At 42.5% G+C, this 25,237-nt stretch overlaps 1 protein-coding gene across 2 annotated transcripts in view; it reads right to left on the bottom strand.

Moving 5' to 3' along the window:
• Window positions 1-25,237, bottom strand: part of USP46 (ubiquitin specific peptidase 46) — a gene marked incomplete at both ends in the record, with an annotated part of 71,055 nt that overhangs the window by 34,497 nt on the left and 11,321 nt on the right. For both annotated transcript variants that reach the window (XM_080697658.1, XM_080697659.1), the window contains one exon: window positions 1,457-1,537. In XM_080697658.1, the coding sequence (XP_080553784.1) occupies window positions 1,457-1,537 (81 nt within the window). The remainder of the gene's footprint in view (window positions 1-1,456; window positions 1,538-25,237) is intronic.

The raw sequence follows: 25,237 nt of genomic DNA, 5'->3' as shown, positions 1-25,237 counted from the left end.
CTTCACAGAGCTAAGCAGAGGCCTGGGCATGGCTAAAAAAAAAAAAAAAAAAAAAAAAAAAAACTGTATTAAAATTAGAAGTCAGCCAGGCGTGGTGGTGCAAGCTTGTAATCCCAGCATTTGGGAGGCTGAGACAGGAGGATTATGGTTCGTGGCCAGCCTTGGCTGCTTAGTGAGGCCATTTGCAACTCAGTAAGACCCTATTTCAAAATAAAGAATAAAAAATAGGGCTGGGGTATAGCTTGGAGGTAGAATGCCCCTGGGTCCATCCCCAGTACCACAAAAGAAAAAGAAATTAGAAGTCAGAATTCTGCCAAACAGTGCCCTATATTCCATTGCTTTATTTATGCTTTCTCCTTCTATATTTTTCTCTTCTATTCAGTGTCTCACTTTTACCCAGACAGTCTTCAGTGCTTGGCCCTGACTCAATGAACAACTCCTGGAAAAGAAAAGGAGCTAATATTTCCCAAGTGTCCCCAATAGGCCTCAGCTTCATGTCAGGGTCTTATATAGAAGTTCTCATTCATCCATTACCCAACAGGAGAGAAACCATTATGATCTTCACTTTACAGATGGGGAAATGTGATTCAGAGAGGACAAATAACTTGTCCAGATCACACAGCTAGTGAAGAACACAAGCAGAATTCAAACAGAGGTCTGCACTGCCCTGGCGCCACTGCTCTTACCCTTACGTCCCAGGCTGCATTTACTTGAAGAGAATAGTCCCAGCTTCCCCCAGTACTTACCACACCTGGGCACTGACAGTCTATACACAGAGCAATTCCAGAAAACCATGTGTCTATGGGTTAACACTTGATGTCACTTAAACTTTCCACCACAGAGAGAAAAGATCAGGTGAGGGAGAAAGCCCCTAGGAGGGTGAGACAGACCTACACTTTGTTATCACCAACTACCAAGGAAGCAGAGCCCGGAAGTCTAGCCAGATACATGTGGGGGCTATTACTGAGCGACAGTAAAAGGAGGCCACGTCATCCTGAGTAACTGGTCCCAGTTGTCCCCCCACAGCCTGGGCCTGCTCCAGGAAGGTCCCCTGCCAGGGTGAGCCAGTTGCTGTTGATGCGCTGGCAGCACCTGTGCTGAAACAAAGCCTGCCTGCGCCTGATGAGTTCACCCAGCGGATAAGGGAGGACGTACCAAAGCGGACTGGCTACAAAGGCAAATGAAACCACTAGGAAAGTTAGGTGTGCGAAAAAAATTCCCAAAGCACAGGGTAGGGGAAAATCTCACCCCATAATGTAGTAATTTAATCCTTTTGAAAGGACAACTAATTTAACTTTGAAAAATAGATAAACATGTTCTCTCTCTAACATCTGCCACGTCTACCAACTAAAGCATGTTAACAATCATTTAAAAAATTGACAGTGATGAACATGGGAGCAGAGCTGCATCAAATACACCAACACATTTGATAAAACAGCTCATGTTAAATACTTACATTGACCAATCCGAAGTAGTGCTCATTGATCGGAAACTGCTCTGGGCCAATGTCTTTTTCCAGAGCAGAGGCATTGGTGCCCTGAAAGAGAAAACAATAAACATTCTGTGGCCTGTGAAGTAGCAAGAAAATCAGATGATACTGAAGCTGTCCAGGGGAAGTGCTTGACAAAGTGTTCGGGGATGTTTGTACTGAAAGAAAAGATGCCAAATGTAAACTGGGATATTAAGTAATACCAGCCCTGATCAATGTGGCTTCCATCATCTCCCATGAAGAAAGGAAGCTTGAGATAGGCAAATGAGCAAACTATGACTAAAACCTTCTGAATAAAACACCATCATTCTAGACAGCTGCTGCAGCTTTATAAAGCAAAAGAACTGTACTACCACTTTCAAAGTCAATTTGTTCATTCTGATAAGGATTTATTGTGTGCCCACTCAGCCAGACACTGGTCTCTAGCTCTAGGCATTGATAAGAGAACAGGGAGCAAGACAGACACGGATGCCTGCTTCCGTGGAGCTCCCATTTTAGTAGATGAAGAAAGACAGCCAGAAACACAAAGCAAGCATATTGGACACTGTATCAGAAGGTAGTAAGTGCAATGGAGAAAAATAATAGAAGTAGGAAATAGGGATGGGAGGAAAGGGAGTAGTGGTAGGGGTAGAAGGTGAAGAGTTGCACCTTTAAGGAAAGTCCTTACTTGCAAGTCAACATATCCAAAGAATATTGTGAATAAGGCAAAAACACAATTTGAGATATAACAGTTCTTAGATGCATCAAATTGGGAAGTCATGAGATGTGCTAATATGGTAATAACAGCCATAGGCCCAGGACCACACTACTTATCCTCACAACTATTGCAAGGATTAAGTTCTGTTAACAGACAATTACGGTGCAGAAGGACCACAGAATCTGCCCCAGGTCCATGGCCCAGTGGTACAGCCAGGGCTTGAACCTAGGAATCAGACTTGGGAGCTCATGCTCTTAACGAAATTCTACAGAGTCATCTCATCCCATGAAAGACAGACTGCGGGTGTGGTGGTGCAAATTTATAATCCCAGTACTCAGAAGGCTGAGAGGAGGATCACAGGTTCAAGGTCAGCCTCAATTACTTAGTGAGGCCATTTGCAACTCAGTGAGACCCTGCTTCGAAATAAAAAATAGGGGGGCAGTAATAGCTCAGATATATAATGCCCCTGGGTTCCATCCCCAGTAATGCAAAAAAAGAAAAAAAAACAAAACACACAAACACAGATGAGCCCCACAAAGGGCCAGTTACTGGTGATGGATCATAATCAATGCCCCAAGCCTGAATGAGTCTGCTGGGATTAGGAAATGTGACCAAAGTTTGATCCAATGAGGTAAGTACGTCATGGGCTAGTTCCAGGACTCCTGCACAGATGCTCAAATCTCTTACGTAGATGGTGTAGTATCAGCATCCAACCTACACACCTCCTCCTCTATACTTTCAACCAGAAAACATAAATGCTGTGTAAATAGTTGTTGTATTGTTTAGTTATGTTGCATTGTTTATAGATAATAAGGGAAAAAAGTCTGTGTGTGTTCAGCACAGATGCAGTTTCCTTTAATATTTTTGGTCTGTCATTGAGGCCATGGATGTGAAGGTCTGGCTACAATTGAGGAGTGGGAAGGATCGGACGGATCAGACTCCACTGGTTGCAGGGCCCTTGCACCATTCTGTAGCCTTTCACATACTCAGGCTATCACGGAAGACTCACTGCACAAAAACTCAAAGATTGGAAGGTTGATAAAAGGGCATGCTTTATGTAAAAAAAAAAAAAAAAAAAAAAAAAAAAAAAAAAAAAAAAAACCCTGTAAATCTGCTGCTACTACTTATTCTTGATTCACAATTAGCAACTCTTCTTACAGGAAAAAAATAGCCTGAGAAGCAGTCAAAATGGTCACTAGACACCAAGCAAATATTAAATAACCTGAATTTAAGCAAAATATTCTAATAATCCCAATCACCAAGCAAAACAATACAAATCTAGGCAAACAGATAGCGTCAGAAATGGCACGCTACATCATCTTGCCCTGACGTCCTTTGTCTCCATGTGTTTCTAGATCCTTTACGCTGCTAGATCCTTTACGCTGCCCCACCAGTCTGAACTCCTTTGCCACCATGTGCGGCTTTAGTTCAAGGTTCCTTAGTGGGTGGGGTGGTTTCCGTGTCTTCTTTGGCGTGTGCTGAAATGAGGGTGGTCACTGCCATCACAGTAATGAGACCCTATTTTCAAAGCTAGACTTTTTAAACTAACACCAAATTATGGTAGAATTTTATGGTATAGACAAAAATTACTAAGAAATTTCAGTAGGTAACATTTCAATCATAATCCAATGTAAATAATGTGCATTAAATATCCCCACAGCCATTTTATCAAGGGAAATCAGAATATATGACTTAAAGCCTAGGAGAAATGTCAGGTATAAAAATACAGCACATAAAAATATATCTTGTTAAATCTTTATGAAAGCGATATATTCAAGTTAATCAGTTTTTTCTGGTGGCTAGTTCTCAGATCAAGTCGCTCTTTTCTACCTATCTCAGTACCTACCACCGTGGCGGGGAAGCCCAGGAGTTAGGGTAGTGACCCCAGCTGGGAGGACCCCTGCTGAGAGGAGCACCAAGCAGCACCCATGGCACCCCCACGGAGGGGAGGCAGCGGGCCTGCCCCTTCCCTGGGGCAGTGCTTCTTCCTTGCCACCTGCAAGTGTGCCATCCTCCTACACAGCACCCAAGGTCAGGAAAGCTCAGGAGGTGAAGCGGGCTGGGCTGGGTCCTTGACAGAGCTTCCAGGCCATTCCCCTGCTGTCAAAGCACTCCCTCCTGAGGCTCCCACCTCCCACAATGTACCAGCTCCCTCCTTCCCCTCCCTCGACCCCCATTCATGGAAGACCCATGTTTACACCTCAACCCTTGCCGTGACCCTGGGTGCTCCAACAGCCCACAGATGAGCTTCCCTCCCCTGCTTTTGACAATCCGGGGTCCTATTTCTTAATTCTCCTTTATTCTACTGCACTTCAGCACAAAAACACACCCCAAGGCATAACCTGGATCTGGCCACCACCCCGAACTCTTCTTCTCCAGCTACCACTATCCACCAAGCATGGCTCTGCTCACAGGCCTCTAAGTATCCCACCATGGCCACACTTACACCTCACCTGACTCTCACTCCTCCACTCTCTTAATCAGCTTAGACTATGGATGATACCTTTCTAAACCCTTACCCTATCCTTTGACCATACCACCCTGCAAAAAAAAAAAAAGAAAAATCAACCCAATATGAACCAAATTATCCACCACTTCTAAACATAAAGCCAGACAAATATACAAGAGGAAAAGAAATCATGCATTAGAGTCAGTAGAACTCACTGAATTCCAGTGGTCCCCAGCATGCTCCCTCTCTACTGTTGCAAGTACACTCTCTGTGCTGTCCACAATGGCCTTTTCCAATTGTCCCCATGCTCCTCAGAACATCAGCATCCCCTCTATCCCTCTCTCTTTACCTCTCCCATTCAACAAAAACCCATTTTTATCCAGCAGAAAAGGACTTCTTTAACTTGCTTCTCAAAAACCTATATGCCCATCTGTTGTCAATGGCAGAAATGTCTCTCTCAGCCAAGGATCTCTCCTCTGTCAGATCCATCTCATCAAAGTCTAAACATCCTTCAGCATCTCCCATATCAAACACACACACACTTCCCTATACCTCTCCCTAGCCACCACCTTATTTTCCTTTCTTCAGAGCATAACTTCTTTAAACATATGCCCTTCTGAAGTGCGTACAGATGAACCTGATGATGGCTAGGATATATCAGGTGGAAAAAACCATGCTCTTTGGACTGAGTGATGAATGTGAGGGAAGATCACCACCATTTTAGTGTATTTACACAAGCCTAGATGGTATAGCCTGCTACACACCCAGGTTGTATGGGTGTGTGTGTGTGTGTGTGTGTGTGTGTGTATGTGAGAGAGGAGAGAGAGAGAGAGAGAGAGAGAGAGAGAGAGAGAGAGAGAGAGACAGTCTACTGCTCCTAGGGCTGTGATGACAAAACAACACAAAATCCAACCAAGTACAAGAAAAAAGGATGTGGTCAAGAGACAAGGTAAACATGAGATACACAGAAGGCTGTGGCCAATGCATACTGTTTTATAGTAGGCTTTATCTGTATGTAAGAAGGAATATATTCTAAAATAACAAAAGTCTAGTATAGTAAATGAATAAATGAGTAATACAGTTGTTTATTATCAAATGTTTTGCATTGTACATGACTGGATATGCTATACTTTCATATAGTTGGCAATAGGTTTGTTTATATCAGCACCACCACAAACACAAGTAATTTATCACACTAACCCATTATAACAACTGCAACATCACCAGGTGGCAGGAATTTTTCAGCTCCATACTTATGGGACTACTACTGTACATGTAGTTCATTGCTGACTTAAGCATTGTTAGGCGGTGCATGGCTATGAGAATATAGACAGCACAATAGTCCCCCAAGCATGTCCTTGTCCCAACCCCCAGAACTGGCAATTACCTTACACGCCAAAGGGAAATTGGGGTGGCATTAATTCACTAATCAGCTGATTTTCAAAATAGAAAGGTTGCCTGGGATTATCCAGGTGGCCCAGAGTAATCAGTGCCCTTTTAGGAGGGAGAGAGCAGAGTCACGCAGTATAAGGATGCACCTTGCCTCAGCAAGCTTTGATGATGGAAGATGGGCGGCTAGAGCCAAAGAATGCAGGCAGCCCCTAAGAACCGGAGGAGGAGCGAGTGAAGTCTCCATTGGAGCTACAGGAGCAACACCGCCCTTCACCACCACCCTGACACTGGCCTGGTGAGATCCACCTCCAGAACTATAAGGCTGTGTGTTGTTTAAGCCACTAATACAATGTGTACAACATGTCTGAGGTTTCTGGTAATAAAGTCTTCTGTAAGACTCATCTCTGGAGCCTCACCTCCAGATCTCTCCTCCAAAGATCTTCTGGATTCTTTTCTCCTCGTCCCTGTTGAGCTCTAAATGTTGCTGACTCCAAGGGGAGCGCAGTTAGAGGCTGGCTTTCCCCAGGGCAGTCCAAGGCCCTCTGGCCTCTCTCCATCCCTCTCTCTCCAAGCAGTAACCACTCCCAGGGCTACAATCAGCAGCTAAAACCAACCATTCCCAATTGCATATGCACCTGGAAACCTCGCTTCTGAGCTGCAGACTGCATGAATACAGGCTTTCCCACCTGCCTGTCCATGGGCCTCCACATCCATCTACCCAAACTGGATTTCTGCCTTCTCTGGTGTTTCTGCTTGGTACATGGCACCACGCCCCTCTTGGCCCAAGTTGGATACCACAGTTCACACCTGATGGCTCTAATGCTTCTCCGCTACCTACTGCCAAGCCCTACTGATTGATTTGCCCCCTAATCTCTCCATTCCATGTGCTTCTCTTTTATTCTGGTCCAGGCTGCCAGTACCTCATCCGAACTACAACCACCTCCTACATGGCCTCCTACGTCCACCTAACTCACCTCACCCCACTGTCAACACTGTGGTAAAAATACTCTTTTCAAACACAAACCTGCTTTGGAATCCTTTCACTTTCCCTGCTGTCCTCAACCTCATCTGGCTGGTCTGGCTACTGGTTCTCCTGTACCTTCTGCCTCGCCCTGGCCCAGTGGCCGTCCTGTATTACCACCAGTTCCTTCCCACTCACTGTCTGTACGTGCTTCCCCTCTCTTGATCCTGCTGTCCTGCATGCCTGTTTTAAAGACCAGCTCCTTGGGAAATTCTTCAGGAACCATCCCTAAATTAAGTCAGTCTCTCCGTCTCAAACAAAGCTCCTCTCCACAGGCATCCATATTCCATTTCTAAAGCATACAACAATGCTACTGTACATGGCAAAAGGCACTGGCAGGTATGATTAGATTTAGGGTCCTGAGATGGAAATGTCTTTCTGGATTCTCAGGATGGACCCCACACAATCACAAATGTCCTCATGGGAAGGAGGCAGAAAGGGATGAGGAGTTAGTGAGGAAATATAACACTGGAATGGGAGGTCAGACAGAATGAAGATGTCACACTATTGCCCTTAGAGATGGAAAAGGGGCCACGAGCCAAGGAATGTAAGCAGCCTGTACAAACCGGAAAAGGAAACAGATTCTCCAGAGAGCCTCAAAAGGCACATAACCTGACCATACCTTGATTTTATGCCTTTCTGACCTTCCTAACTATAAGACAATAAAGTTGTGCATCTTTTTAAGCTAAGTTTATGATAATCTTTTTATTGCAGCAATAGGAAACTAGTTCTCCTCCTCTCCAACCTCTACTTCCCCAAAAACATACTGTATGTCTCCCTTATATATTCTAATTATTATTTATATAATTATCAACACCTGAGCTATATATCTCAAGGGAGAAATGCTGCATCTGACCTGCCCAGTGGCGAGCCCACAATACACATATGCTGTATGGATGCTAACCACTCCGGGATGGTTAGCACTGAGTAGCTACTATGTGCACAATAATTTAGACACAGATGTGAGTGTTCCTCCTTACGTACTATTTAATGAGACATGAGTGGTACCCTGCACCACTTCTTCATTCTCTCTTCCCTTTTATAGTCACATTCCAGGAAGCAGTTTCCATGGATACAGAATGTCACTGATATTGACATTTAGAACCAAACTCTTACTTCACATGCTAGGATTTTCCTTTGCTAAAATGAATTTTTATGCATCTTTAACAGACTTGGGGGTTTAATAATATTAAATGTAAATGTTTGTATGATAAAAATGACGCAAACATGATGAAGAACATCTCATGAGATGATGATGATGATGATGACAATGACATCTCCAGCCCTATTTTACTTTTTATTTTGAAACAAGTTGTCACTATGTTGCTGAGAGTCTTGCTAAGTTGCTGAGGCTGGCTACAAACTTGTAGTCCTCCTGTCTCAGCCTCCCAAGTACTAGGATTACAGGTTTATACTACCACACCCAGCTCAATCAAGATTTTTATTTTATTTCTATTTATTTATTTTTTGGTGGCACTGGGGGTGGAACCCAGAGGCTTTCTACCTCCAGGCTAGACTCCCAGACCTATTTTATATTTTATTAGAAACGGGGTCTCACTAAGTTGCTGAGAGCCTCACTAAGTGGCTGAGGCTGGCTTCGAACCTGTGTGATCCTCCTGTCTCAGCCTCCCAAGTGCTGGGATTACAAGCGTACACCACCACGCCTGGCTCAATCAAGATTTTAAATGACCACGTCCCTCAACCCTGCAATTCCACTTTAAGTAATTTATTCTACATGTATATTCATTGAGGTTGGAATAAATACAGAGACTAGAATAAAGACCCAAATAATATAAATGTGGTTTCAACGAGATAAATATTTGTCTCTTTCATGCGAATGTTCAAGATACTGCAGTGGAGGTCTTACTCGGAGGCTTGGTGGTGCTGAGAATGCAGGCTCCTCTTATCGTATTGCTCTGTCATACTGTAGGGTCAGCTTCTAGCTTTGGAGCCAAGACGGCTACTCCAGCTCAACCAGCAAATAACCTCTGCCAGAGATAAGCAGAAAAAACAAGGAAGGACTGGTCCTTCCCTTTCAAGGATGCTCCTAGAAGCTGCACCCATTACTTTTTTGTTCACAACCCCACAGGCCAGAATCTAATCTAGTCACATGGCCACACCTAGCTGCAAGGGAGCCTAGCAAAAGTGACTTTAACCTGAGTCCTCATGTTAAAATTTCTCTTACAGTAGAAATGAAAATAGATACTGAGGAGCCAATCACCAGTCAATGTCCCAGATGGCTCTGCATCAAAATTTATACAAGAAAAAGTTAGCATTTAAACTGGTTAATTATGATAATCCATATGATAGAATTCCATATAGGTAGGTACCCTACACAGGAAAAGTAAAGTTGCTCCACAGTACTGTTATAAAAAATGTGTCCAAGCTACAAGAAAAAAAAAAACACAGCATAGAGTAACAATGTATATAGGATAGTCCTGGAAATAGCATTCTTTCCATCAACAGACAATAGGCCCTGCTTTGCGCGGACTTTGTGCCTGAAACTATTCCTTATGTGAAGAACACACAGTAAATAAAGCAGACCAGGACACTGAATTCAACACCCACACTTTAGCGGAAATTCCCAAAAGAACACTTGAGAAATTATTTATTCCCTTTGTGTTTTGTGTCTTTTATTCGTTTTTCTCCCCACTTTGGAGACAAGGCCTCACTATGTTCCCCAGGCTAGCCTCAAGTTCTGACGATCAAGTTATCTTCCTGCCTCAGCCTCCTGAGCACCACTGTGTCCACTAACACTTAAGAAATTATTAACTATGGTTATCAGCATCAGGACATTGGGGAGGGGGGAGGGAAAGTCACGAAGAGGCTTATCTTTATATTGTCTCGATTCTTTGAACTTTTTACTATTAACGTGTATTATTTTTGTATTAAACTTTCAATAAGTTTTAAAACAAAACTCAGTAAACTAATGCCATGAAGCCCCCAGTTACCTCAAGCCCACAGCATGTACCTCAGAGTTATACCTGACCTTTTGTTTCCTGCCAGTATTTATTTGCCTTGATTTCAGTCACTTCACCTCTCTTAGGATGTAAGTTTCCTTGGCTGAGAGGTTGAGTCGCTAATATGTAGCCTTCTCACCTCGAAGAGCGACACAATGAAACAAAACTAGCAATATTATCAAAATATATAAATCATAAAGCGCATTACAAACTCAAAAGGTGGCATTCCTGTTGCTGGCACTCAGCGTGATGGCACCAAAGGCAAATGGAGAAACTGTAAGATGACGGTTGCATGACCAGGGGCTGAACAAGGAGCCTATCTGTGGGGGTAAATCACAGGGTCTGGATATAGAAGAAACAAATTTCTTATTTCCATCAGTAACAAAATAAAACAAAAAAAAAAGTGGTAACCTTTGAAAAACAATGCGGCCAACTTTATTAAAAATAGAATCTGAGCTGGAACAAGTTCCAACAAGAAGACTCTAATGTTAGCTTTTCAAAGCACCTCTGAAAGCAATTCTATGACTGCCAAGGGTGCTACCAACACACAAGAAACACCAACAGAGACACAGGGAGGATGAGTCATAAGTGCAGGCGATGGGGACAGAGAGCAATTTCTTTTTAAAACAATTTTGAAAAGCAATTTATAAGGAAAACAAGTTTGAATTTCTTCCTTGAGGGGAAAATGGAAAAATATTCTTGCCCAGGAGAAAGAATCAGAACACCGGCCTGACACTATCTGTAAAAGCCGGCGAGGACATTGCCACAACACCAGGGAGCTGACAACAAATGGAGCCAAGAAGGTCCCTGCAGGTCAGCCAGACCACCCAGTCCTAGAGAGGGTGGCTGATTGCCCAGGGTCTTCCCAAGGCAGCGCAGATACCTACCTTCCAGGGCACATGGCCTCTCTTTCCAGTTGGTACAAAGTAGAGAGGGGACACCAAAGATAACATGTAAAGATTACACCAAAGAACACAGAGAATAATTACTTATAAAGCATGAATTAAAATAATAAAGGAGAATATTGCTACTAAATTAAAACAGGAGCAGAATGTTGCTACTAAACCCAATCTTCAAGAGGCTACTTTATCAAGTACAATAAGAAATAAAGGACTACCTTTGAAAAGAACTGGTATTCCTGAACTTTGATGGCAAAAGTTGCTCTAGAGCCTGTGGAGAAAGTGAAGCAGGAAGGCAGTGATGCAGCCACATGTCAGGTGAGTGGGGAGCTGCCTGCTCCAGGGAGGCGCAGGAGGAGGCAGGGCACTGGCCCCTCCAGTGCAATCCAGGGATACAAGAGCAGACTAATCAGTAGCATGCACCGCACCATTCGCTTTTCTAAGGGCTTTATACATATTTTACTTATCCTCACAATAGTCCCAGGAGGTAGATGCCATCATTGTTCCCATTTTAAAGATCCGGAAACAGAGGCATAGGGAGGGCCAGTAAATTGATTCTAGTTTACACAGCCACTGAGAGGTGTAACCATGTTTGAACTCACACAACTACTACCAACAAAGTCTCGCAAGGTGTGAGAGTTCAATGTACAGGAGCACCCCTACCTCTGAGGCATCCCTGAAGTATCCTAGAATGAGAACACACAGATTCTCTTCTGTAACACCTCTGCAGATCACTGCAACCTGTTTAAAGAAAATGTCCCACTGAGGCTGGGAGTATACAAGACATGAGACATCGTTGAGAAGAGATTTCTTTTCATACTCACTTCAAAGGCCATGAATTGGTATCTATCTAACCAATTAAGAAAGGAAGATAATGTTAAAGTTTTAAAAGGCAAAAAGAGAAAACAGTGCTACAAAGCAAAACTGAATTTTTTGTTTCTGTGTGTGGTACTGGGGATGGAATCCAGGGTCCTTCTACCTCTGGGCTACACCTTCAGACCTATTTTATTTTGTATTAGGAAACAAGGTCTCACTAAGTTGCTGAGGCTGGCTTCAAACCTGTGATCCTCCTGTCTCAGCCTCCCAAGTACTGGGATTGTTTGTTTGTTTGTTTGTTTTTGGTGGTACTGGGGTTCCTGGAAGCCCTTCTACCTCCGGGATACACTCCCAGACCTATTTTTACATTTTTATTTGGAAACAGGGTCTCTTAAGCCAGAGCGCGCGACTGGCTTCGAACTTGCATGATCCTCCTGTCTCTGCCTCCCAAGCGCAGGATTACAAGCGTGCGCCGCCACGCCCGGCTTCAAGTACTGGGATTTTAAGTGTGCACTACCATGCCCAGCTGCAAAAATGAATAGCTAATAATCAAAGAAAGCACGATCCTAATTCCCTAACTTCTAAGCCATACCATTTCTAGTAATACTACTATTTACAATAGTTAGTAGTAAAAACAATAACAATGAAACTCAGAGGGAAGAAGAAAATATTAGAACTATGCAGAACAAAATATATCTCATCTCTCAGCCCTGGGACCCAACATCTAGAAAATACTTGATAACTTTTTTGATTGAATAAACATGAGAAACAGGAAGGGCAAGCAGTTATGTCCACTCAGCATTCAAAGAACTTTGCACCTCTATATTCATGTAATCTCACCATCTCAGGACAGATTGCTTTTAATCGTCCCAAGCTACACATGAAAAAAATGAAGGGAAGCTGCCAAGCTCACTCTGCTACTTAGAGCAGAGCCAGGATTCAAACCAAGGTCATTCAGTTGCAGAATCTGGGCTCTTGACCACAAGTCAGAAGAGAGGCCCTTTCCATTCACATTTTTAGTAATCCCTTAGCTGCAGGTGCAGGGTCTGGGCAGAGAGCCAGGAATGTTTCTGAGCATGCTCACTTAGGCTGCTCACTGCTACACATTACCTGACCACTGTGTGCATCCCAGAGTCGTTAGAGATGCCCACCCTTCCAAGTTAGCATACAGGCCACCTCAAAGCCCATCTCACTGAGCAACCCTCAACATAACTCTCCCTACTAGCTAAATCACTGATAGGGACTCACTATCCTTACTTAATAGGTGAGGGAAAGAAGGTCAACTAAGATTAATTAAGTAATTTACCAAGGTCAAGAGTTAGCAGAGGTCAGTGGTGACCATCACTCTGTACCATACAAGGGATGGCCAGCAGGTATGTCCCTCCCTTACCTGGTACCAGACAGAGAACTACTCAGAAAGACATTTCCACATGGCTTCATTTGATTATCCTAACACAGATTCAAATATCCGCTACTCAAGACAGCAGACCTAGGATACCTGACCACCAAGTAACATGAAGTCTCAATAGGAAGAAGCAGGAAGCACCTGTGAGAGGTGCTGGTCAGTCAAACCGCTCACTCTCCGCACACAGAGACAGCACAGTGAGGTCCTCACAGAGGCAGACTTCAACTCTAAGCAGAACCCAGAATCCCAGGCCCAGGTCTATCTTCCAGCTAAAGGCAGAAGAGGAAAGAGTCAGCCCTGGTCACTGAACTCAGTGGGATGGAAGTAAGGACCTCATTCCCAGCCAGTGTTCTCCAGAGTAATCGAGATGCCTCCTCAATGATGACAGGCCATAAGCTCCCAGGGTGTCTTAAGTACCCAGGGTGTCTTCCTGTCACTTCCCAGAAAGGTGGGGAGGAGGTAGCAAAGCCGCAAGTCAAAGAGGCCAGCTCTGCCTGTGTTACTACGGGGTGATTTTGTCCTCCTCCCCAATCCTCTCTCCATCCCCCTACTCAAGCTCAAGGTCTTCATCAGTGAAAACCATGACTCCAGCACCCCTCTTCACATCATGGGGAGAAATGACAGACTCATTGGGCCTGAATGTATTTGGTGGTGTTCCTGCCCTTGGGAGCCATGTCCTTCTAGGTCAGTAGCACCAGAGGTATTTTAATCTAATGTAACCAAAAACATCCTGAAACATACTGATTGTGAAATATGAAATATAAAATTCCATGCTTTCTCCCCCTCCCCAGATAGGGTGACCAAAGAAGAAAATGAGCAAGGAGTCCTTTCCAGCAGTGTCGCTCAAAGTATTAACACTCTGCTGGGAGCCAAGATCAGACACTGCAAACATCGAGATAAACCAATTTCGTCTCTGTCAAGTTTGGTAAGAAAAAAACTATGGTGTGTGTTTTCACTTATCTTTGGGGTTTTTTTTCTTTTTGCTAGTGATGCTTTTTATTATATATTACAAAAAAAGTGGTCTGAAACAGATTGAAAATAAAAATAAAATGGGCGCGGCCTACATCTTCCCTAGCAGCACCAGGCTCTAGAGAGAAGGGAAACTCAGAATGGAGCTCAAATCCAGATAGGAGGTACGCCGGCCTCACGGCCTAGGATGCAGCAGCAGCGCCTTACGGCTGGCGGCAGCGGCGAGTTCACCAGACGGCTCTAGACCAACACACTCAACCAGCCAAAGGGCACCAGAGAGGAGAGGTGGACAGCGAGCCGACGTGAGCCGCTGCTGAACAGCTGGGCAGCAGTCAGCAGTTTTTTCGGCGCAAGGAGCGTCTAAAGCTCCTAAGGGTCGGGATCAGCACACCCCGCAGGGACTCAGCGGAGCTCAAAACAGAGTAGAACTACGCCAACCTCACGGCCGAGGACGCAACAGCAGCACCTTACTGCCAGCAGCAGCGGTGAGTTCACCGGACAGCTGAAGACCAACGCACTCAACCAGCCACCAGGCTCCAGAGAGGAGGGATGGACAGCGAGCCGAGGTGAGGAGGTGCTGAACATCCAGGCGGCAGTCAGCAGTTTTTTCGGCACAGGGAACATCTAAAGCTCCCAAGGGCCGGGCACAGCACACCTGGCAGGGACTCGGAGCGGAATTCAAAACCGGAGAAGAAATACACAGCATCATGGCCGAGGGCGTGGCAGTGGTGCGATATTGCCAGTGGTGGCAGCAGCGAATCCACCAAGTTCACTACAGCTCCATCAGCGCACTCAACAACCTTGAGTCAAATTGCAGCCCCTAGGGGAGAAATCCCAGTACTGCATTCCCAGGGACTTGCGCAGATAGTCTCCCTGGGTCGGAGATTTTAGCAGTGCAACCCAGTGGGGGAGTGGCGGTGGCAGAGATATCACACCATAGTCACAACTCCCCGCTGGAGAACGCCCAACTTGGCACCACCCACAGTCTAAACAGCCTCGATTGACTCCCTGGGTCTGAGACTTTGTGATACAACCCAGTAAAGGAGTAGTGGTGACTGAGATACCACAGACTCAAGATACAGAGTATGTTAAGTGAACTCGTAGTGACCCAGGGAAGAACCCAGAGAAGGCACAAACTTCCAAAATTATGGGAAAGAGAAATAACAATGGAGCAGTGAATACCCACAACCCCACAACATCAGAATCTGATAACACAGAAATCCAAAGATCTCTAGAAGATCAAATCAGAAAAATAACTTTAGAAATAATAGAGGACTTTTGAAAAGAATTCAGAGAGAGTCAAAAAGAGATAAAGGATGCAATCATTGAAATAAAGGCCTCAATTCAAAGTATAAACAACAGATTAGACCACATGGAGAATAGAATCTCACTTCTTCAAGAAGCGAGATTCACTCCAAAAATGAACGCATAGTTTCTAATTTAGAAAAAAAAATCCGACAGCAGGAATCTGACATTGAAGAAATATGGGCCCATTTTAAGAGAGCTAACCTAAGAATAATTGGAATAGAGGAAGGAAAAGAAGCTAAAACCAAAGGGATCAATAATCTCTTCAAGGAAGTAATAGCAGAAAATTTTCCAAACATAGAGCAAGAGGTCGATACACAGGTCCAGTAAACTTATAGAACTCCCTTTAGACAGGATCAGAGAAGAGGATCCCCACGCCACATAATTGTCAAAATGACTAATGTGGAAGCCAAGGAGAGAATCTTAAAGGCAACAAAAACAAAAGGCCACGTGACATTCAGAGGCAAACCAATTAGAATCACTCCAGACTTCCCAAACCAAGTTATGAAAGCCAGAAGGGCTTGGAGTAACATATTCCAAACTCTGAAAGAAAACAACTTCCAGCCAAAAATTTCCTACCCAGCAAAACTATCCATCAAATTAGATGGGGAAATAAGAAGTTTCCATGACAAACAGGAACTGAAGGAATTTATGTCCTCAAAACCAGCGCTAGAGAAAATACTCAAGGAGATTAACTGCAAAGAGGAAATGGGTAATACACGCCAGAACCAAAGAAACAAGAATTCCCATCCAGCAGACAACTAAGCAAAGAAAAATAAACAGTATCTCAAACAGAAATAAGATCTTAACATGTTGGGAATTAAAAATTATCTCTCTATAATCACACTGAATGTAAACGGCCTCAACTCCCCAATAAAAAGACATAAAGTGGCAAAATGGATTAAAAGCCAGAATCCATCCATCTGCTGCTTACAAGAAACACACCTTACAAGTAAAGATAGGAACAAACTCAAGGTAAAGGGCTGGAGCAAGGTAATCCATGCTAATGGTACTCGAAGACAAGCAGGAGTAGCAACTATGATATCAGACAAGTTAGACTTCAAACCCAAACATATTAGAAGAGACAAAGAAGGTCACATTTTACTGGTAAAAGGAATAGTCCAGCAAGAGGAAATAACAATAATCAACATCTATGCCCCAAACATAGGGGCAGCTACTTTCATAAATCAAACTCTTTGTGACATGAAGTCACACATAAATCCCAATACAATAATACTGGGAGACTTCAACACACTAGACCGATCTTCCAGACAAAGGGTCAGTAAAGATGCCTCAGAACTAAAGAACACCATTAACCAAATGGACCTGTTGGACACATATAGAATATTTCACCCAACTACAGCAGAGTTTACATTTTTCTCAGCTGCTCACGGAACCATCTCCAAAATAGATCACATCCTGGGACACAAAATGAGCACTAACAAATTTTAAAAATGTTACATACTCCCCTGTGTCATTTCAGAGCATAATGAAATGAAACTAGAAATCAACTATAAGAAGACCCAGAGAAACAACATAAACACATGGAGACTGAACACCACACTTCATTCAGAATGGGTCATAGAAGATGTAAGAGGTGAAATCAAGAAATTTCTAGAAACAAATGAAAATAAAGATACAACATATCAAAACCTCTGGGACATTTTGAAGGCAGAATTAAGAGGAAAATGTATAACACTGAGTGCTCACATAAGAAAATCTTCGAATAAATAGCCTAACAACACACCTCAAAGCCCTTGAAAAGCAGGAACAATTGAAACCCAAAGCCAGCAGAAGATGGGAAATTATTAAAATTAGAGAAGAAATTAATGAAATAGAGAATAAAAAAACAATACAGAAAATCAACAAAACCAAACACTGGTTTCTTGAAAAAATTAACAAGATTGATAAACCACTAGCCAACCTAACTTAAAAAAAAGAGAGAATCAACCCAAATTATGAAGATAAGGGATGAAAAAGGAGACATTACTACTGACAGCGTAGAAATCCAGAGGATTATCAGAAACTACTTTGAAAAACTACTCCAACAAAATGGAAAATCTGGAGGAAATCGACAACTTCCTAGATAAATACAACCTTCCTAAACTGAGTCAAGAAGATATAGAACACTTAAACCAACCAATAACAATCAAAGAGATTGAAACAGCAATAAAGAGCTTACCATCAAAGAAAAGCCCAGGACCAGATGGTTTCCTAAGTGAATTCTATAAAACCTTTATAGAAGAGCTAACCCCAATACTACTCAAACTATTTCACGAAATAGAAAAAACCGAGACTCTCCCAAATACATTCTATGAAGCCAACATCACACTAATACCCAAACCAAATAAAGAGAGTTCAAGGAAGGAAAACTACAGGCCTATATCTCTAATGAACTTGGATGCAAAACTATTAAACAAAATACTAGCAACACGCATTCAAAACCACACCAAGAAAATCATTCACCATGACCAGGTAGGGTTCATCCCAGGGATGCAAGGCTGGTTCAATATACAAAAAACAATCCATGTAATTCATCATATAAACAGAATCAAAGACAAAAACCACATGACCATCTCAATAGACACTGAAAAAGCATTTGATAAAATTCAACATTCATTTATGATAAAAACACTGCAGAGAATTGGAATAGAAGGAACATTTCTCAACATTATTAAGGCAATCTACAATAAGCCCACTGCCAACATCATATTAAATGGGGAAAAACTTCAAGAATTCCCCCTAAAAACTGGAACGAGACAAGGATGTCCACTATCACCACTTCTCTTCAATATAGTACTAGAGACTCTGGCCAGAGCAATAAGGCAAGAAAAGGAAATCAAAGGAGTACAAACAGGAAAAGAAGAACTTAAGCTTTCACTATTTGCAGATGACATGATACTATATTTAGAAAACCCAACAAACTCAACCAAAAGGCTTATATAACTGATCAACAAATTCAGCAAAGTATCTGGATACAAAATCAATCTTAAAAAATCAGAAGCTTTCCTGTACACTAACCATAGAGCCACTGAAAAAGAAATTCAGAAAACACTTCCACTCAGGATCTCCCACAAGGAAATAAAATACCTAGGAATAAACTTGACCAAGGAGGTAAAAGATCTCTACAAAGAAAATTATAAAACACTGAAAAAGAAATCAAAGAAGATCTTAGAAGATGGAAAGACCTTCCATGTTCATGTATTGGCAGAATAAATATCATCAAAATGGCCATCCTCCCAAAAGTGATCTACAGATTTAATGCAATGCCCATTAAACTACCAAGATCATTCCTCACAGACATAGAAAAATCAGTCCTTAAACTTATCTGGAAGAACAAAAAGCCCAGAATAGCCAAGGTAGTTCTCAGCAACAAAAACCACACAGGAGGAATCACAATACCTGACTTTAAACTATACTACAAAGCCATTGTAATAAAAACAGCATGGTACTGGCAAAAGAACAGACATATAGACCAATGGAGCAGAAGAGAAGACCCAGAAACAAGTCCACACACTTTCAGCCAATTGATTTTTGACAAAGGGGCCAAAAACATACACTGGAAAAAACATAGCCTCTTCAACAAATGGTGTTGGCAAAACTGGTTAACCATATGCAGAAAATTGGATATTAATCCCACTTTTTCACCCTGTACAAAAGTCAACTCACGATAGATCAAAAACTTGGAAATTAAACCAGAAACCTTGAAGCTCCTTGAAGAGGGCATAAGTCCAACACTACAACACATAGGTACAGACAAACATTTCCTCAACAAGACCCCAAAGGCACAACAAATTAAAAGGAGAATCAATACATGGGATTGCATGAAACTGAAGAGCTTCTGTTCAGCAAAGGAAGCTATCAAGAACCTCAATCGAGAGCCAACTGAATGGGAGAAGATTTTTGCCACCTACACCACCGATAGAGGACTAATATCTAGAATATACAGAGAACTCAAGAAACTCAACACTAAGAAAACAAAGCATCCAATAACAAAATGGGCAAATGAACTAAATAGAAACTTCACAAAAGAAGAAATTCAAATGGCCAATAAATGCATGAAAAAATGCTCAACATCACGGGCAATCAGAGAGATGCAAATCAAAACTACCCTGAGATTTCACCTAACTCCAACTAGAATGGCAATCATTCAAAATGCAAACAACAATAGATGCTGGCGAGGATGTGGAGAAGTGGGAACTCTAAGACATTATTGGTGGGATTGCAAATTAGTGCAACCACTTTGGAAAACAGTATGGAGAATCCTCAGAAGAATGGGAACAAATCTATCATTTGATCCAGCAATACCACTGTTGGGTATCTACCCAAAAGAAAAGAAACCAAACTACCAAACTAATGCATGTGTATCTATGTTCATAGCTGCACAATTCACCATAGCCAAACTATGGAACCAGCCAAGATGTCCATCAACAGATGAATGGATTACAAAACTGTGGGATATGTACACAATGGAATTTTACTCAGCCATCAAAAAAAAAAAAACTCAATTACATCATTTTCAGGGAAATGGATGGAACTAGAGGACATTATGCTAAGTGAGATTAGTCAGTCACAAAAAATAAGAAATCAGATGCTTTCCCTAATATGTGAGAGTTAGGGAGAAATGGGTCATAGGAGGAACTCTTGAAAGAGGAAATCCTATAGAGGAGCAAACAAGACAACCTAAAGGAGGAGAAAGGAGGGGGGAAGAGGAAAATCTCTAAAACACACAATGTACTTAAACATATCGAAGTCAATCACTAAGCCAAGCAAGGGAGGGAGGGACGGGAAGGGAATGGGGTGGGAATTGGGTAGGGGTTAAATCAGCGATGAGTACATGTTTGTACACACAAGTTTTTTACCCCAATATGTTGTATGAATATAATGCACCAATAAAAAAATTTAAAAGAAAAATAAATAAATAAAAATAAAAATAAAATGGGTCTTTTCCTGCAGACTTTGAAAATAATTGACAACAGCAAAACACTTAAATGAGATTAAACTTATTCTATTAAACATATGAATAGATACTCAAGCTCACTTCTAATAAGAAAAATAAAATCTAAAAATATACCAAGACACCATTTTCCCCCTCTCCTCCGACTGACCGAGATCAAAAGGTTTCTTGGGTGGTACCCTGCTTTGGCAAAGCTGCAGGAAATACAAGCTGTACATATTGCAGATGGAGGGCATTTTGGCAAGACCCCTCAAAGTTACAGATCCAAATCCATTTCCAAGAACTCAGTTGATAGATGCTCCCACATGTACAATTTGGTGTACGGACAAAGCCGTTGCTTTCAGCCTTGTTAAAACCAAAGACTGGATGGCCGGGCGTGGTGGCACACTTTTGTAATCCCCGCGCTTGGGAGGCAGAGACAGGGGGACCATGTAGGTTCGACGCCAGCCTTGCTTGCTTAAGAGACCCTGTTTCCAAATAAAAAAATATATATAAAAATAGGTCTGGAAGTGTAGCCTGGCGGTAGAAGGGTTTCCAGGAACCTCATTACCACCCAAAAAAAAAAAAAAAAAAAACCAAAACAAAACAAAACAAAAACCAAAGACTGTAAAACTACCTACACATCTTGGTAGTCTGTGGGGGCCCGGTTAAGTGAATTCAATACATTCACGTAACCAAATATCATGTAGCCATTAAAAAAAAAAAAAAATGAAGATGCTATTTAAAGAATCACCTCCAAGATACAAAAAGGAAGGGGTAAATAGAGACAGATCTACAAAGATTATACATACTATTCATGTTTCTAAAAACTAATGGGAAATATAAACTTATTTGTTCATATATGCTTAAGATAACCTCTAAACTGTAAATATTGGTAGGTGTCAGAAACAAGAATTAGATGGTTTTCAGCACATATCCTGTTGCACATTTTGGGATTTCTGCTATATGAATACATTATCTATTTAAAAGTAGACAGATAGAGAAATATTATTTAAAAACTGTGGTGCACACTTGTAATTCCAGTACTTGTGAAGCTGAGACAGGAGGATCACTGGTTCATGGTCATCCTCAGCAACTTAGCAAGGCCCTTCTCAACTTAGTGAGACCCTGTTTAAAAATAAAAAAATGAAATAGAGCTGAGGGTGTAGCTCAGAGGTAGAATATCCCTGGGTTCAAGTCGCCAGTACTACAAAAACAAAACAGAACAAAAGAACCTACCAAAGAAACTGAGGTTAGTATTTCAGTTAGGAATGCCTGGGTTCACCAGATAACACAAAGGGGCATGGTATAGACTCATCAGATGATTAAATATCTTTCAGAACACCATGTACCCTCATGTCAGGAAAAGGAAAGCCATTCTATCTCAGCTGATGATTATGAAGCTTGGCCACACACCAGGTCACAGCTTCTTCCTCCTTTTGTTCTCCCCCAGGCCCTTCCCTGGTCCTCCTTGACTCGAAGCCATGCTTATTTTAGAAAGCCTCCATCTTCTCACTACTCCCAGAAGGAATGGTAGACCCAGGGAGGCCTAAGTGACCTGCCCAAGGTCACCAAACTGGAAAGCAACAGGAGCCCAGGATTTGGGATGCCTAGCCCAGGGCTCTGTTCACTACATTGCTTAGATCCCTGCTAAGGAAAAAAGGAGAGGCTCTTGGAGCCAGCAGTAAGAGGTCCAGGCAGCAGGCTAAGCCACAGACATAACTGTTTCTACTCAAGCTCCATAGTAACCCAGGAAGGGAAGTTTTTTCATTGTCTACACACATGGATGAGTCTCGAGAGGAGAATATCAGGCTCATCAGACTCTCAGCCAAACAACAGCATGGAAATCCCAGCCAGATCCCATCCACAGCTAACCTACCCTCTGAAGGCTTTTAGCCCCGTATTTTGGAAAGCAATTTAAAGAACACTGTTCTTCCAATAGCTCCTAGCCCTTTTAACTTTTTAACTTTTTGAAGCAAGATTTTGCTAAAGTACTTCATGCTCTGGCCTTGAACCTTCGATCCTCCTGTCTTAGCCTTCCAAGTACTGGGATTATAGGGTTGAGTCACCACTCCGGGGGCATTACAGTGGTGTTCCTCTAGTAGCCCATTCTCTGAACCATCATCATAAAGATCATCTTATATGAGTGAATGTTTCACAAACTCTGGGTCCTGAATCATGGAAGATAATCTTAGGCAGCACATGAATGAACATTTTTAACTCTAGGGGTTATGTTTTTTAGATGTATTATAAAGCTCAAATCCAGCTCACCAAATCCATTATCACCTAGTTTAAGCATAGAAGGAGAAACAGATTTAAGGATAACTACTAGGTAAATAAGTTCCAACAAAAACACAGATATACTAAAAACCACAGAATATAAAATAAACTAGCATCTGAAAGTCAAGAGAATCTAAGGAATTGGATCCATCCCATGGTTTTTCCCTACAGAAAAAAAGCTTGGGAATAATAGGTACCCAACCCCCAGCACACAATGCAACTATTCTAAACGTCACTTTAGTCTTTTATTTTTAATAAACAGGGTCACACTATATTACCCAGGCTGCCCTTGAGCTCCTGAGCTAAAGCGATCTCCTGACTCCACCTCCAGAGTAGCTTTGGACTACAGGTGCACACACTGGACCTGACTATTAATTTTATTTGTTCTTTTCTCCATACCACATTGCCTCTCCCAGATAAATGAGCCAGGGCCTTCAGTTACCAAACCACTCCCAAATTTACGTTTAAACAGCAGCGTCCTAAAATGGCTTAATCTTTGGTGATTCTAGCTCTATTTTCCCTTGAATAGTTCAGATTATACCTAATACCTTAGAGTTATTTGAGTACCGCCCCCTTTTCACTTTAAAGTATATCTAACTTGGGGAATAAATTAAACAGCCTCCACACTATCCTGCTAACTGCATTGAGCTGGTTGGGAGAAAGCTATGGGCCCCTGTCTAGTCCTCTTTTTCTGATATCAGAGAAACAGTAAGAAGTGACCCTCTCACCTCCACAGCACCCCCAGAACCAGAGCAAGTGGCAGATTCCTGCCTCCACTTTCCCAGTGCCACCCCTGCCCTCATGCAGATCAAGGGCCCCAATGAATACAGACAGCAGGTCACAATGGGAGCAGAATTTCCTTGGATGCTACCACACCAACAACTTTGTGCTTTCAGCAAACTGAAGGGAAAAACCAATTCACTACAAGAGAAAAAATAATTAGAAAATGTAGCCTAGATGAGGCATCATAGCACACAGAGCTTTCGTGGGCAGGAGCTCCTCCACGCTCCCAAGCAACACTGTGAGGATGGACGGCGCTTCACGGTTTGCTTCTGTTGTAAAGGGGTGAAGCAGGTTCTGAGATTTACCGTGCAAGATTCCAAATCCAAAACTCCTCCAATTTACAACTATAAGGAAGAAAGTTGTTTCATTTGGGCTTTTTCTCCAGGGTCTTGTTGTTCAAAATGTGATCCCTAAACCAGTAGTATCTACATCACTAGAGAGGTGGTAAGAAATGCAAAATTTCGGCACCATCCCAGACCTACTGAACTAGAATTTACATTGTCATAAGCTTCTGTGCATACTTGCAACCAGAGTAGCACTGCTTTACTACAAGGCAATTTTCCCATTTTACCAAGCCACATGTCTCTATTCGTTCATCAGTACTTACTTACTGAGCATTTACTACACATGTGCTAAGCACCATGATGATAGCTGGGAAATCAACAATGCCTAAGATACCTATAGTTTCTGACTTCAAAGAGTTGCCAGTAGAATGTGGTACTCTCTCAGCCTTGGCTGCTCATCAGAATCAATGGCGCCACTTAAAACCACACACACACACACACACACACACACACACACACACACACTCCTCTCTCACACTCTCCCTCCCACCCTGGGTGCCTAAAATCCACTGTAAACTACTTATATCTGCATGTAGTCAGAAACCATGGCCATCAGGTACGAAGGTACAGGCCTGTGATCCCCGTACTTGGGAAACTGAGACAGGAAGATCACATGTTCGAAGCCAGCCTAAGCAACTTAGTAAGGGTGTCAGCAACTTAATGAGACCCTGTTTCAAAATAAAATAAAATAGAGCTGAAAGTATAGCTCAGAAGTAGAATGCCCCTGGGTTCAATCCCCAGCAGCACAAAAATATAAAATAAAAAAAGTGGAAGGGAAGGAAGAGAAGAGAGGGAGTGAGGAACAGGTCCCTTTAGAATCTGTACATCAAATAAGCATGCATTGGTGGAACCACTTCATAGAGCAATTTTACAATACTCAGCATATTAGTCTATTTTCTGTTAGTATAACAAAATGCCCAGGGCTAGATAGGTGAAGGAGAAAACAGGTTTACTTAGCTCATAGTTTTAGCTAAAAGGGCAAACAGCATGGAGCAGGCTCTGATGGCCTGTGACAGGTGGAATCACAGTGGCAGGGGTACATGTGAGAAGGAGAGATTGTATTGTGAAACAGGAAGCCAGACAGACCAAGGAAGGGCTTCGAACCTGCGCGATCCTCCTGTCTCCGCCTCCCAAGCATCGGGATTACAAGCCTGCGCCACCATGCCTGGCTAGACTTGCTCTTTTATAACAACCTTTTGCAAAAGCTAACCAGGGCTTTCATTCCTTCCAGGGGCACATCCCTAATGACCTAAGGACCTACCACTAAGCCTCACCTATTAAAGGCCTACCATCTCTTTATCACCACATGGGGGACTAAGCCTGCAACACATGACCCCTTAGAGGACACACTCAAACCATATCCAAACCACAGCATCTAGCAAAGTTGCAGATGGGCCCGTTTCAAGAGTAGTAATCTACTTCTAGAGCCATATCCTGGAGAAAGGAAGGTACATGTGCAAAAAAGTCAGAAACAGGAACATTCCCTGTTCTT

The sequence above is a fragment of the Muscardinus avellanarius genome, assembly GCF_963383645.1.
Source record: "Muscardinus avellanarius genome assembly, chromosome: 6".
NCBI lineage: Eukaryota > Metazoa > Chordata > Mammalia > Rodentia > Gliridae > Muscardinus > Muscardinus avellanarius.
The sequence above is the reverse complement of the archived record's forward strand: the minus strand, read 5'-3'. Positions and strand labels throughout refer to the sequence as shown.